Source organism: Papio anubis, chromosome 14 (genome assembly GCF_008728515.1).
Source record: "Papio anubis isolate 15944 chromosome 14, Panubis1.0, whole genome shotgun sequence".
Lineage (NCBI taxonomy): Eukaryota > Metazoa > Chordata > Mammalia > Primates > Cercopithecidae > Papio > Papio anubis.
Window position 1 is genome coordinate 94,191,776 of NC_044989.1, and position 15,724 is coordinate 94,207,499.

Sequence of the window (15,724 nt, forward strand, 5' to 3'; positions counted from 1 at the left end):
GCTATAAAAAGGAATGAAATTCTGGCACATGCTATAAAACATATGAACCCTGAAAACATGGTAAGTGAAATGAGCCAGACACAAAAGCACAAATACTATATAACCCTATTAATATGAAATATCCAGAATAGGCAAAGTCATGACAAACAAAGTAGGCAGAGGTTTCCAGGGACTGCAGAAAAGAGGACCTGTAGAGTCACTACTAAATAGCTACAGGATCTCTGTAATAGAATCTTTTGAAAATAGACAGTGGTGATGTCTGAACAACACTGTAAATGTAGTTAATGTCACCAAATTGCACGACTAAAAATGGTTAAAATGGCAAATTGTTATAGTTTTCTACAACTTAAAAAATTAATAATGTAATACACCAAAAATCAAGTAATTGTACACTTTAAATGGATTAATTGTATGGTATATCAATTCTACCTTAATAAAGTTGATTTTTTAAAAAAACTATGTCAAAAAGTGACACTCAGAGCTGGGAGTGTAGCTCACATCTGTAATCCCAGCACTTTGGGAGGCCAAAGCAGGCAAATCACTTAACCCCAGGAGTTTGAGACCAGCCTGAGCAACATGGCAGATTCTGTGACACTCAGAAAACTATTCCAAGTGATCCTGGTATGACAGTATTTTGACTGTCCATCCTAAACAGAATACATCTTAAAAGTAAAAAACTGTAAGCGGCTGGGCGCGGGGGCTCATGTCTGTAATCCCAGCACTCTGGCAGGCCGAGGCGGGCGGATCACGAGGTCTGGAGATCTAGACCATCCTGATCAACACAGTGAAACCCTGTCTCTACTGAAAATACAAAAAAATTAGCCGGGCGTGGTGGCAGGCGCCTGTAACCCCAGCTACTTGGGAGGCTGAGGCAGGAGAACAGCGTGAACCCGGGAGGCGGAGGTTGCAGTGAGCCAAGATGGCTACACTGCACTCCAGTCTGGCAACAGAGCAAGACTCCGTCTCAAAAAAATAAATAAAATAAAAAGAACTATAAGCAATCTTAAACTTCACTTAGTATTCTTAACAAAGACTTGAGAAAACAGGTTAAGAACTGAACTGCAATTAAACACAAATACTTTTTAAAGCAGGAAGAGAATACATAAGAACTGGGTACACAGTCTCCCCTCCCCATTAAATGCACAAATTTAAAAGATACAGGAGAAAATATGTGACAAAAATAATACACAATAGTCAGGACAGCATGTAAAGAAATAAGAGCTTGTTTCCCCCTTTCTTTCTTTTTTCGACATGGAGTCTCGCTCTGTTGCCAGGCTGGAGAACAATGGCTTGATCTCAGCTCACTGCAACTTCTGCCTCCCTGGTACAAGCTGGGACTACAGGCGCACGCCACCACACCCAGCTAATTTTTGTATTTTTAGTAGAGATGGGGGTTTCACCATGTTGGCCAAGATGGTCTCGATCTCTCGACCCCATGATCTGACCTCCTCCGCCTCCCAAAGTGCTAGTATTACAGGCGTGAGTCACCGTGTCCGGCCAGTTCCCCCTTTTCAAAATGAAGAAATAGATTCAAGGTACAACGCCAACACATAATAGAAAAATAATTCCATTACCTTCTTTGCTTACAACTATGTTATTAAAGTAGACAATCTTAAGATAAACAACTTTATAAATTATCTTTCTATATTCTATTTTGCCTCTAACCTCATTTTACAAGGGAACTGAAGCTCAAACAGGTAAGTGCCTTGTTTAAAGATATACAGCTAGGAAGCAGCAGAGCCCATGTTATGTAAACAGGACAATACTTGATTCAAGCAGTACTTCTTTCCATGACAGCAGATGTCACTATAAGCAAATACCTGAATTCACTTAAGGTGCCAAATATCAAGAACTGATGTAGGGCTGACAACAGGAACAGTCAGACCCTAAGAGACACCACATCATCTCTATCTTGCACAGTCAAATGGATTCCTCTACCCCTAAAATCCTCCAAAAAAGCTGCTGTTCTCAGCAAACCCATCTGATCAGATCCAAATCTGTGAAGTTCCAACAAGGGTGAAGGCAGTGATTATACAGGACAATGAAGAAAAGTCTAGATAGTGAACCATGAGTTCCCCAATCTACTTCCCCTGGAACATAAGGGTAAATCTCTCAAAAGGCAGAACAAAAAGAGGAGGAGGCCGGGTGCGGTGGCTCACACCTGTAATCCCAGCACTTTGGGAGGCTGAGGTGGGCAGATCACGAGGTCAGGAGATCAAGACTATCCTGGCTAACAAGGTGAAACCCCGTCTCTACTAAAAATACAAAAAAATTAGCCGGGTGCGGTGGCGGGCGCCTGTAGTCCCAGCTACTCCGGAGGCAGAGGCAGGAGAATGGGGTAAACCTGGGAGGTGGAGCTTGCAGTGAGCTGAGATTGCACACTGCACTCCAGCCTGGGCAACAGAGCGAGACTCCGTCTCAAAAAAGAAAAAGAAAAAAAAAAAAAAAAGAGGAGGAGAATAAGAGAAAAATTAGAGAAACTCCAACTTTCAGGTAAACATCATAAAAAAAAGGTAAGAAATGGTCAAAGAAATAATACAAGAAATGTTACAGAACTGAAAGACATGAGTTTCCCAATTGAAAGGACACTTCCAGAAAACCTTTAAGTTACCAAGAACAAGAATCTCATGGGACTTCTAACAGAACTTCTAGAAAATGGAGCAATGATCTCAAAATCGAGAAAAAAATTATTTCAAACTCAGAATTCGATAACCAAATGATCAACTAAATTAAGTAAAGATGTTTTGCAGGCATACCATTAGTTTCAAGACCAGCCTGACCAACATGGTGAAATCCCATCTCTACTAAAAATAAAACAATTAGCTGGGCATGGTAGCGCACACCTGTAATCCCGCTATTCAGGAGGCTGAGGCAGGAGAATCCCTTGAACCCGGGAGAAGGAGGCTGCAGTGAGCCGAGACCACCCCACTGCACTCCAGTCTGGGCAATAGAGCAAGACTCCGTATCAGAAAAAAAAAAAAAAACACACACACACAACAAAACAAAAACCTCTCATCCACTTTTCCTCTAAGCAAGTGAGGCTATGCTACACCAAAACAAAGAAAGTAAATCAAGAGGACATGAGATACAAGAAACAAAGTGTCTAACTCAGAAAAGAGGTGAAGGGAATTCTCAGGCTGATGACAAAGGGAAGTCCCAAGAGCACAGCTGCATAGTAAAGAGGAAGAAAAACCAGTCCGGGTTGGAGAAGTCTGTTAGTAAGGGTATCTTAGGTAGAAAGACAATCAATCAAGCAATGTTTTAAGCTGAAATTGATGGGATTATGTGACCAGTATGACCACATTTGAGGGTTTAAATTGCTGAGTTTAAGAAAACAAGGAGTAACACAACATAAACCAAAAAATAAAGCAATTATTCAGTCCAGGAAAAACAAAACTGCATAACAGGGGCAATTCAAATGCAAAAATATTTACCTTATGATATTTATATAAATGTGAAATATTCATTTAAGCAAAAACTGCAGTACTGAAAGAATGAGGGGCAAACCAAAGTGTCTGAGGACAGTTTGGGAGGAGCATAGTAGAAAGTCAATAGAAAATGTCTAAAATGGGGCTGGGCGCAGTGGCTCACGCCTGTAATCCCAGCACTTTGGGAGGCCAAGGTGGGCGGATTACGAGGTCAGGAGATCAAGACCATCCTGGCTAACACGGTGATACCCCGTCTCTACTGAAAATACAAAAAAAATTAGCTGGGCATTGCGGCGGGTGCCTGTAGTCCCAGCTACTCAGGAGGCTGAGGCAGCAGAACGGCATGAACCCGGGAGGTGGAGTTTGCAGTGAGCCAAGATCGTGCCACCGCACTCCAGCCTGGGCAATAGAGCGAGACTCCGCCCCAAAAAAGAAAAAAAAGAAAATGTCCAAAATGGGAGAAAGGGAATTAAAAATAACAAAAGTATGTATGTGTGTTACTCAGAAATATGAAGTATAGATGTAAAGGGCAGAAAAAACAACTAACAGCTGTCAAAGGCACCTGCTTGTAGTCCTAGGTACTCAGGACACAGAGGTAGGAAGATCATTTATGCCCAAAAATTTGATGCCAGCCCGGGCAACACAGCAAGACCCTATTCTAAAAAATAATAATAATAATAATAAGAGCTGTCAAGTAGCCTTTGAGAAGTAGGAATCAGCTGCAGAAGAAGAAACCAACTTGACAGAACCTAGAAAAACTAAACAGAAGCCATATGGAAAAAGAAAAACTAGAGAAAGAATTATATTTTTTTTTAATTTTTTTTTTTTTTTTGAGACAAGAGTCTTGCTCTGTCACACAGGCTGGAGTGCAGTGGCGCAATCTCTGCTCACCGCAACGTCCGCCTCCAGGGTTCAAGCAATTCTCCTGTCTCAGCCTCCCAAGTAGCTGGGACTACAGGCGCCTGCCACCACGCCCGGCTAATTTTTGTATTTTTAATAGAGACGGATTTTCACCATATTGGTCAGGCTGGTCTCTCGGCCTCCGAAAGTGCTTGAATTACAGGCGAATAATATTTTCAAGAAGGGCAAAAGCACGTGAGGAGAGTAGAAAAACGGCAAAACAAAGAGGAGACTAACAAATGAAAGCACAATGGAAGACTAGAAAGATAAGATACACAGACACATCATCACACTCCAAAACTCAGACATTCTAGAAAGCATGGTCAGTTCACAGATGGCCAGCCTCTGCCAAACTGGGGGAGAATACCAACCTCTTTATATTCTTCACAGACACTGCCTCTTCTCCCTCCATTCTTTACCTTCTATCCAAGCACACTGTTTTGTCATTTCACTCAAACCTAACTTTATAGAATAGCTTCACATGTTCCAAAGTTACTCACTAGCTAATCCATATTCCACTGAAATCCCCCAGATTCTAATGTAAATGACTTTCAATTTGTTTGGGGGGAAAAAAATATTCTTTAAGTGTAAAGAGAGAGGTGGTCATAACAATGAATCCTCAAAATTTTGCCACCACTCCACTTTATTTAATGGAAAAGTTATGTAGTTGAAAGAACATTCTAACTTCTGTCTAGACCAGTGGTTTTTAATCTTTTGGAAGCCAAGGTCCCCCCTAAGAATCTCAGAAAGGCTCTAAGCTTGCTTTTTTTTTTTTTTTTTTTTTTTTTAAGCTTGTTTAAAAAAAAAAAAATCACGCTGAGCAGAGTGGCTCACACCTGTAATCTCAGCACCTGGGGCCAAGGCGGGAGGATCACTCGAGCCCAGGAGTTGGAGACCAGCCTGGGTAACATAGTGAGACCCCGTCTCTACATTAAAGAAAAAAGTTAGCCGGGCATGGTGATGCATGCCGGGAGCTGGCATGCCTGTAGTCTCAGCTACCCAGGAGGCTAAGGTGGGAGGATGGATTGAGCCCAGGACGTCAACACTACAGTGAACCATGATCCCGCCACAGCACTCCAGCCTGGAAGAGACCTTGTCTCAAAAATAAAATAATAGCCGTTGCAGTGGCTCACGCCTGGAATCCCAACACTTTGGGAGGTGGAGGCAGGGAAATCACTTGAGCCCAGGAGTTCGAGAACAGCCTGGGCAACATGGTGAAATCCAGTCTCTACCAAAAATACAAAACAAAACAAAAAAAAACAAGCGGGTGTGGTGGGTGCACCTGTGGTACCAACTACTCAGGAGACTGAGGTGGGAGGATCGCTTGAGCTGGGGAGGCGGAAGTTGCAGTGAGTCGAGATAGCGCCACTGCATCCAGCTGGGTGACAAGAGTGAGTGAGACCCCACCTCAAAAAAAAAAAAAACATAAAAATTAAAGTCTTTAATTTCAGGAGTTACTGGAACCCTCAATAAGGTCTGTTTTAGACCCTATCACCACGTTCATATTTATGACTACGCCAGCAGTTTGAAATTACAATGTACAAGTAGGTATCTATTCCTCCTCTCTGGAGGAACAGGCTGTAACTTACTCCACAGTTCCCAAGAGAAACTAAATCAGACCCACTGCCAAAATTCTGCTGCACTTCCTATTTGACCCTGAACAGGTATCTTTAATCTCTACAGGTCTCAATATCCACAGGGCTGCTGGAAGCACAAAATAAGATAACCTACACTTAGTTACGATAAAAGACACAATTGTGCTGCTATTATAATCATGGTCATCCGTGAGTTTCCGTTTGTTTTTTTGTTTTTTTTGTTTTTAATTTTTATTTTTGATGGAGTCTCCCTCTGTCGCCCAGGCTGGAGAGCAGTGGCACGATATCGGCTCACCGGAACCTCCGCCTCCCAGGTTCAAGCCACTCTCCTGCCTCAGCCTCCGGAGTACCTGGGACTACGAGCGTGCGCCACCACGCCCGGCTTTTTTTTTTTTTTTTTTTTTTGGATTTTTAGTAGAGACGGTGTTTCAACATGTTAGCCAGGTTGGTCTCGAACTCCTGACCTCAGGCAATCCGCCCTCCTTGGACTCCCAAAGTGGCGGGATTACAGGCGTGAGCCACCGGGCCCCGCCAATATCCTTTTAACATCAACAATAAAAACAGTGACTTGTAGCTAACATTCAGTGCTATGTATCAAGCACAACCCTAAATGTTTAAAATGGATCCTATCAAATTCTATCAATGTTACAACTCCACCTATGGATGAAAAGTGTAACTGGCCCCAAATACCCAGCTTATGAACGACAGAGCTGATTATTCAAGCCAAAGCAAACTGACTCAACATTCTGTGCACATCCACCTTTAATAGCTTCTTCCGTCACTCTTTAGATCCAATTGCTAAAGTCTTATTGAATCCAAAACAGATCACATTATTTACCTATAAAGAGGAAAAATATCCTAAGAACATTTGTGGAAAAGGTTAAAAATTGTAAGCCATACTAACGATTTATAAGAAATTTATAATTTTTTTTTTTTTTAAAGCAAAAGCAGCTACCAAACTGTTCTGGGGTGGGGGAGGTGAGTATGAGGAGTGGAGCTGGACCCTTATAAAGGGACAGCGACAAACACCTCATACTCAAAACAAGGGGACTTCGCGTGTCATTTGCGCCGTCGGGCCGTTGCAAACGTTCGCGCTGAGATCCCTACGTTGTCACTCGTCACAGCCGCCAAAGCGCACCCCGGAGCTGCGTCAGTCCCCACTGGGTTCCCCCAGGCCAAGGAGGTACGACCTCCGCCGCAACACGTAAAATGTCCGGGGGATGGGAAGAATCCCGCCGACATAGCAGCCGGGTGCCCAAGCCCCCCGAGAACTAGGCCGCGCGGGTACTACGCGGCGCGCGACCGGCCAGAAAGCCCGGGCCAGGGCGGGCCCACGAGCGAGGACCGTCGGGAACAGGCCGGGAGAAAGAGGAAGCGCCGGCGCCAACGGTCTCCCGCCCACAGCGGTCCCCCCAGGGCTCTCCCTGCGCTTGCCAGCGCCACGCCGCCCACAGGACCGCGCTAGCCGGCCGGCGCCTCAACAGTGCGCGCCAGGGAGCAGCGCCCGTCGGGAGCCATGACGCCCGAGCCTCGCGAGGCCGCCGCCCGGCCAGGTCGAAGCCGTCGGTCTCTTCGAGATCCACTCACCTCTCGAGGCGACGGGGCGGAGCCCTGCACCGAGGCGATGTACCGCTCCACGTCGGCCTTGCTGCGCCTCATCGCGCCGCCAACCTGGCTCCCGAGGCGCGGGAGACCAGCGCTCAGCCCCGCAGCAGTCGCAACTTCCAAGAGGAAAGCGCCTGCAAACCAGTGACGCAGCGACGTCGCCGGCGGAGGACCATCCCGACGAACTTGCGTACTGCGTCAGCACTGTGCGCCACGTTGGCGACGTCGGCGCTAGAGCTGCACACAGCCGGGCTCTTGGTAGCTCCCTGGGTTCTGAGCGGTGTCTTGGGAAGCCGGGATCAGATTTCGGCCCCCGCGTCCACAGCGTAGGCGTAGATTTCCAGCAGATAACAATTTGCGTGATGGGCTCTTAAGCGTTTTGGTCGCTTGTTCTAAATTATAAGTGCGCCATGCATTGAAAGAAAAAAGCACTCAGGCCAAGTTGGTGAGCGTGTAAATTGGAACAACGTTTCTGGAGATGACTGGTTAAATACGTTGCATCGGACATGTGTGAATACTAAAGTATACATTTTAAAATTCGTATCTATTAACAGAAATGAGGGCCGGGCGTGGTGACTCACGCCTGTAATCCCAGCACTTTGGGAGGCCGAGGCGGCCGGATCATGAGGTCAGGAAATCGAGACCATCCTGGTTAACCCAGTGAAACCCCGTCTCTACTAAAAATACAAAAAAAAAAAAAAAAAATCAGCGGGACGTGGTCGCACGCACCTGTAGTCCCAGCTACTCGGGAGGCTGAGGCAGGAGAATCGCTTGAACCTGGGAGGCAGAGGTTGCAGTGAGCAGAGATTGCGCCACTGCCCTCCGCTTGGGCGACAGAGCGAGACTCCGTCTGAATTTAAAAAAAAAAAAAAAAATTTAGAATTGCATAATGAAAAAGTAGGCCACAAATACTAAGTTTTGGACAATTACAATTTTTTAAACAGTCATCCCTTGGCGGGGGATTGGTTCCAGAACCACTGGTTTATGCCAAAACCCACGCATTCCGCTGGGCGCGGTGGCTCACGCCTGTAATCCCAGCACTTTGGGAGGCTGAGGCAGGCGGATCACCTGAGGTCAGGAGTTCGAGACCAGCCTGACCAACATGGCGAAAGCCCGTTTCTACTAAAAATGCAAAAAAAAATTACCTGGGCATGGAGGTGGGCACGTGTAATCCCAGCTACTCGGGAGGCTGAGGCACGAGAATCGCTTGAAACTGAGAGGCGGAAGTTGCAGTGAGCTGAGGTCGCGCCACTGTACTCCAGCCTGGGCGAGAGTAAGACTTCCTCTTAAAAACAACAACAACAAAAAAAATCCGCGGATTTTCAAATCCCGCAGTCAGTGCTGAGGATGGAACTCTCAGAGGAAAAGTCGGACCTCTCTATATGCCGGCCCCTCGAATACTGTATTTTCTGTCGGCTTATAAGTGGACCCAGGCAGTTCAAACCCATGTTATTCCAGGTTCAACCGTGTATATAGGAATAACCATTCGCCCCACAGAGTGGCTCAAGCCCATAGCCCCAGCACTTTGGGAGGTCGACGCGGGAGGACCCCTCGAGTCCAGGAGTTCCAGGTTGCAATGAACTATGATAGCGCCGCTGCATTCCATCCTGGGCACCAGAGTGAGACCCTTGTCTCAAAAAAAAAAAAAAAAAAAGAAAAGGAATAGCGCCCCAAATGTATATATATTTCACTAGCAGAATAACAGGGCATACCAAAATTTAACAGTAATAATGTCAAGATTTTGAACCATCTGTATCTTCCAAATCTTCAAAAATGTCTATTTTGGGAATTTGGATGTTAAACTCTTACTTTTAAAACAAGATTTAACAAAATGTTTTTAATAGTGAGAACCTTTTACATTTTAAAAGATCACATTTGTGTAAACATTACGGTCTTAATTATGCAGGCAAATATCAAATGCGTTGACATTTTTAACTGGAAATTTAGGCTATTTTGGTTGTGGATACATTTTTATCCTGTTTGTTTTTCCATATTTTCTAAATTTTGTATAATGAACAAGTATTGCCTTTCTAAAAAAAGGAAAAGCAGCGTTTTGTTTTGTTTTGTTTCAACCATACTGGATGTGAATAAAAGAAAAGAAAAAGATGATTCTGAGCTTACCAGTGTGTGTGACCCACATTAACAGAAATGACATGTAAAGAAAATCTAGTTTGGAGTGGAAAATCCTATTTTAGGTAGTTGATTTCTTTCACTTGAGGTACCATTTATATATCCATGTGGGATAGGCTAGTAGGAAGATGAAATGGTAGGACAAAGATCCTGATGGAAGCCAGTAGTCATGGCACAGTTCGGAGGCCCAGCTACTCCAAAGGCAGCGGGGGAGAAATCCCTTTAGCCCGGGAGTTGGAGACTGCGATTAGTTATGTTCATGCCTTTGCACTCCAGCCTCTGGAAGAGAATGAGATTCCTATCTCTAAAACGAAAAGAGGGCTAGGCACAATGGCTCACACCTATAATCCCAGCACGCTGGGAGGCCCAGATGGGTGGATTGCTTGAGGCCAGGAGTTCAAGACCAGCCTGGCCAACATGGTGAAACCCCATCTCTACTAAAAATGCAAAAATTAATTGGGTGTGGTGGTGCATGCCTGTAATCCCAGCTTCTTTGGATGACTGAGGCACTGGAATTGCTTGAACCTGGGAGGTTGCAGTGAGCTGAGATTGTGCCAATGCACTCCAGCCTGGGCAACAGAGCAGACTCTGTCTCAAAAAATAACAATAATAATATTTAATTAATTTTAAAATAAAAACAAAAAGAGAAGATCTGATGGACTTAGAAGTCATAAACCTCGGCTGGGCACAGTGGCTCACGCCTGTAATCCCAGCAATTTGGGAGGCCAAGGTGGGCGGATCACGAAGTCAGGAGATTGAGACCACCCTGGCTAACACGGTGAAAACCCATCTCCACTAAAATACAAAAAATTCTCTGGGCATGGTGGCGGGCGCCTGTAGTCCCAGCTACTCGGGAGGCTGAGGCAGGAGAATGGTATGAGCCCGGGAGGCGGAGCTTGCAGTGAGTTGAGATGGTGCCACTGCACTCCAGCCTGGGCGACAGAGCGAGAAAAAAAAAAAAAAGTAATAAACCTCAGGTGATAGGTGAAATCACGAATTTGCCTTGAAAACTGTGTTGGTAACAATAGCCATAGCTAACAAGTACTTGCTGTGTTCCAAAGCTCTTTTTTTTCTTTAGCACTTCACTTGTATTAACTAATTTCGTTCTTCCAACAACTTTATACGGGTACTGTTATTATCCTCGGTTTTTACAGATAAGAAAACCAAAAGACAGCCAGGCACCATGGCTCATGCCTGTAATCCAAAACTTTGGGAGGCTGAGGTGGGAGGATCACTTGAGCCCAGTAGTTCAAGACCAGCCTGGGCAACATAGCAACACCCTGTGCTTACAAACAAAAAGAAATTAAAAACTAGCCAGGCATGGTGATGCATGCCAGTAGTCCGAGCTATTTGGGAGACTGAAGCAGGAGGATCTCTTGAGGCTAGGTGTTGGAGGCTGCAGTGAGCTATGTTCACCTCACTACATTCCAGCTTAGGTGACAGAGAAAGACCCTGTCTCCCAAAAAAAAAAAAAAAAAGGAAACCAAGAGAATGAGCACTGAAGCAACTTGCCCAAACACACTCACCTTGTAAAAATGGTATCGTTAATCCATTTACATTGAATGTATTGAAAAGGAGTGCCCAAAGAGAGAATCTTCTTTTTTTGTTGTTGTTTTTTTTTTGTTTTTTTTTTTTCCTTGAGACAGTGTTTTGCTCTGTGGCCCAGGCTGGACTGCAGTGGCGCAGTGTCGGCTCACTGCAACCTCTGCCTCCCAGGTTCGAGCAATTCTTGTGCCTCAGCCTCCTGAGTAGCTGAGATTACAGGTACGTGCCACCACACCCAGCTAATTGTTTTATTCTTTGTAGAGATGGGGTTTCACCATGTTGGACAGGCTGGTCTTGAACTCCTGGCCTCCAGTGATCCATCTGCGTTGGCCTCCCAAAGTGCTCGGATACAGGTGCCCAGCATCCACCGTGCCCAGCATCCAAAGAGAGAATCTTCTTGAGGAACTCAAAAGACTTTTATCTTTTGGACAAGCAGTTCATAGTTCTGCATTAATTAGGGATTTTCACATTTTACTTCATTTTACACTACTTTTTTGTTGTTGTTGTTCAGTGGTGTGACATTTTCACCAAGGCACTGAAAATTCCATTTGCACTAATGTCCAATGTCATATATTCCTACCATGTTGCAAATACAGTTCATTTGCCCAGCTTTATTGAGGTATAATTCACAAATAAAAATTATATATATTTACTAGGTACAACATGATGTTTTGCTATCCAAGCATACCTCATGTAATTGCACTACATTTTATTGTACTTCACAGATACTATGTTTTTTACAAATTGAAAGTTTGTGCCCACCCTGTGTCAAACAAATCTCTCGGCATCATTTTTCTTTTTTGAGACAGAGTCTCACTCTGCTGCCCAGGCTGGAGTATAGTGACATGATCTCAGCTCACTGCAACCTCCTGTGGCAGGCCAGGTCTCACCAATGCAGGCTTCCATAACAACTCTTTCAGTAATGACTGAGTGGTTAAATTCAATATTAAAAGCCAGTGCCCTTATAGAAAGGCTGGGATATAACAAAAGGCCATCGAAACGTTTGCCTAGGCCTTTCCTGGGCCTTAAAGCATGAGAAAATAATGAAGGAATTCTTTTTTTTTTTTTTTTTTTTTTGAGATGGAGTCTTGTTGTGTCACCCAGGTAGAGTGCAGTGGTGGGATCTTGGCTCACTGCAACCTCTGCCTCCCAGGTTCAAGCAATTCTCCTGTCTCAGCCTCCTGAGTAGCTGGGATTACAGGCGTGCATCACCACGCCTGGCTAATTTTTTAAATTTTAGTAGAGACAGGCTTTCACCATGTTGGCCAGGCTGGTCTCGATCTCTTGACCTCATGATCCACCCGCCTCAGCTTCCCAAAGTGTTGGGATTACAGGCATGAGCCACCGCATTCAGCCCATAACGAAGAAGTTCTTAACAGGACCCATTTAGGATTAAACAAGTTTTATTGTGGGTCTGAAGAAACTCCCCAGGTCTCCACAGACAAGTTTACTGGGAGTCTGAAAGAACTTCCCAAACCTCCATGATTTAGCGGAAGCCAAGATAAGGGTAATCACCCGGCACCGAGGCAGAGCTTGCGGTGAGCCGAGATTGTGCCGCTGCACTCCAGCCTGGGGAACAGAGCAAGATTCCATCTCAAAAAAAAAAAAAAAAATCACTCCAGCATCTACATCCATTAGTTTAAGTGAATTTACTGAGGCTCCAGAGGAAGGTCTTTAGGACTCACACCTTAGTTATAGATTAAAAGAAGTGAATCACTTATGTCTTTAGATGAATGGGCACTTACACGTAGACATATAGCTTAGAAGGTATATAAGCTCTGGAAAACTTTGTAATTTTGAGTGGGTCTGGTGATAATTTCCAGGCCTTCTCCCTGTAACTGGTTGCAGAAATAAAAACTCTCTTTCTCCCCAGTTCCTCTGCATCTCGTTATTGGGCCATGAGAAACAGCAGCCCGACCCTCAGTTTGGTCCGGGAACACTCCATCTCCCAGGTTCAAGTGATTCTCCTGCCTCAGCTTCCCTCGTAGCTGGGATTACAGGTGTGTGCCACCACGCCTAGCTAAATTTTTTTGTATTTTTAGTAGAAATGGGGTTTTACCATGTTGGCCAGGCTGGTCTCCAACTCCTGACCTCAAACGATCTGCCCGCCTCAGCGTCCCAAAGGGCTGGAATTACAGGCATGAGCCACCGCACTGGCCTCAGCACCATTTTTCCAATAGCATGTACTCACCTCATGTATCTGCATCCCATTTTGGTAATTCTCACAATATTTCAAATTTTTTCATTATATAATATCTGTTATGTTGATCTGTGATCAGTGATCTTTGATGTTACTTATTGTAATTGTTTTGGGGTACCACAAGCCATGCTCACACAAGACAGCAAACTTAATTGATGAATGTGTGTGTTGCATCTGACTGCTTCACTGACCCGCCATTCCCAGTCTCTCTCCCTCTCCTCAGAGCTCCCTGTTCACCTAGACACAACAATACTGAAATCAGGGCCCTTAATAACCCTATAAGGCCTTCTGTGTGTTCACATGAAAGGAAGAGTTGCATGTCGCTCACTTTAAATCAAAGCTAGAAATGATTAAGCTTAGTGAGGAAGGCATATCAGAAGCCAAGATAAGCCAAAAGGTAGGCCATTTTTCCAGAAAAATGATTCCTTTCAAATTCTGCTGTTCATTGACAATGCGCCTAGTTACTCAAGAGCTCTGACGGAGATGTACAAGTAGATTAATGTTTACCTAGCAGCTAACACTATGTCCATTCTGCAGCCCATGGATCAAGGAGTAATCTTGACTTTTAAGCTTTTTTTTTTTTTTTTTTTTTTTTTTTTTTTTTTTAAGATGGAGCTTTGCTCTTGTCAACCAGCTGGAGGCCAGTGGAGCAATTTTGGCTCACTGCAACCTCTGCCTCCCAGGTTCAAGTGATTCTCCTGCCTCAGCCTCCCAAGTAGCTGGGATTACAGGCAGCTGGCCACCATGCCCGGCTAATTTTTGTCTTTTTTTTAGTAGAGATGGGTTTCACCATGTTTGGCCAGGCTGGTCTCAAACTCCTGACCTCCGGTTTAAGTTTTATTATTTAAGAAATGCATTGCTCTTTCTCTTAAGCACACCACTGAAGATCCTGGTGTCACCATCGGCCACCGCCCCATCCGTTGTTACCGGTATTGTAAGAACAAGCTGTACCCAAAGCCTCGCTTCTGCCGAGGTGTCCCTGATACCAACATTCTCATCTTTGACCTGGGGCGGAAGAAGGCAAAAGTGGATGAGTTTCCACTCTGTGGCCACATGGTGTCAGGTGAATATGGGCAGCACTCCTCTGACGACCTGGAGGCTGCCTGAATTTGTGCCAATACGTACATGGTAGAAAGTTGTGGCAAAGACGGCTTTCACATCCGAGTGCAGCTCCACCCCTTCCACGTCATCCGCATCAACAAGATGTTGTCCTGTGCTGGGGCCGACAGGCTCCCCACAGGTATGCAAAGTGCCTTTGGAAAGCCCCAGGGCACTGTGGCCAGGGTCACATTGGCCAAGTTATCACGTCTATCCGCACCAAGCTGCAGAACAAGGAGCATGCGAATGAGGCCCTGCACTGGGCCACGTTCAAGTTCCCTTGGCCGACAGAAGATCCACATCTCAAAGAAGTGAGAGCTTCATCAAGTTCAATGCGGATGAATTTGAAGACACGGTGACTGAGAAGCGGCTCATCCCAGATGGATGGTGGGTCAAGTACGTCCCTAGTTGTGGTCCTCTGGGCAAGTGGCAGGCCCTGCACTCATGAGGGCTTCCACTGTGCTGCCCCCTCTTAATACTCACCAATAAATCCTACTTCCTGTCCACCTTAAGTTTTTTTTTAAACAATGCATTTAGTAATGTTACAGCTGCCATCAGTGGTGATTCCTCTGGTGGATCTGATCAAAGTAAATCTGGAAAAGATTCACCATTCTAGGTGGCATTTAAAACATTCATGAATAGGCCAGGGGCGGTGGCTCATGCCTGTAATCCCAGCACTTTGGGAGACTGAGGTGGGCGAATCACCTGAGGTCAGGAGTTCAAGACCAGCCTGACCAACATGATGAAACCCTGTCTCTACTGAAAATACAAAAATTAGCTGGGCATGGTGGCGTTTGCCTGTAATCTCAGCTACTCAGGAGGGTGAGGCAGGAAAATTGCATGAACGCGGGAGGCAGAGTTTGCAGTGAGCTTAGATCATGCCACTACACCCCAGCCTGGGTGATAGCAGGCATGCACCACCATGCCTGGCTAATTTTGGTATTTTTAGTAGAGACGGAGATTCACCATGGTGGCCAGGCTGGTCTCAAACTCCTGACCTCAGGTGATCTGCCCACCTCAGCCTCCCAAAGTGCTGGGATTACAGGTGTGAGCTGTGGCACCTGCCCTATGTTTTGGTTATTAATGCCTTGTCAGATAGATAGTTTGCAGATAATTTCTCCCCTTCTATGGGTTGTCCCCTCACTTTGTTGATGTTTTCCTTTGGGGTGCAGGAGCTTTTTAACTTAATGTGATCCCATTTGTCCATTTTTGCTTTGCTTGCC

The 15,724-nt window shown here is 45.2% G+C and overlaps 1 protein-coding gene and 1 pseudogene across 7 annotated transcripts in view; one reads left to right on the top strand and one right to left on the bottom strand.

The window, feature by feature from the left end:
* The window catches only part of LOC101000556 (E3 SUMO-protein ligase RanBP2), a 70,398-nt gene extending 62,271 nt beyond the window's left edge, over positions 1–8,127 (bottom strand). For 4 of the 7 annotated variants that reach the window (XM_031655390.1, XM_031655391.1, XM_031655388.1 and 1 more), the window contains exon 1: positions 7,511–7,713. In XM_031655390.1, coding sequence (XP_031511250.1) covers positions 7,511–7,582 — 72 coding nt within the window. In that variant the 5' untranslated portion in view covers positions 7,583–7,713. Of the gene's footprint in view, positions 1–7,510 lie in introns of all 7 variants that reach the window. The other 3 variants (XM_031655387.1, XM_031655386.1, XM_031655392.1) reach the window with 2 other exon arrangements.
* Positions 8,128–11,759: 3,632 nt separating this feature from the next.
* Positions 11,760–15,013, top strand: LOC101000206 (annotated as a pseudogene).
* Positions 15,014–15,724: the final 711 nt, after the last annotated feature.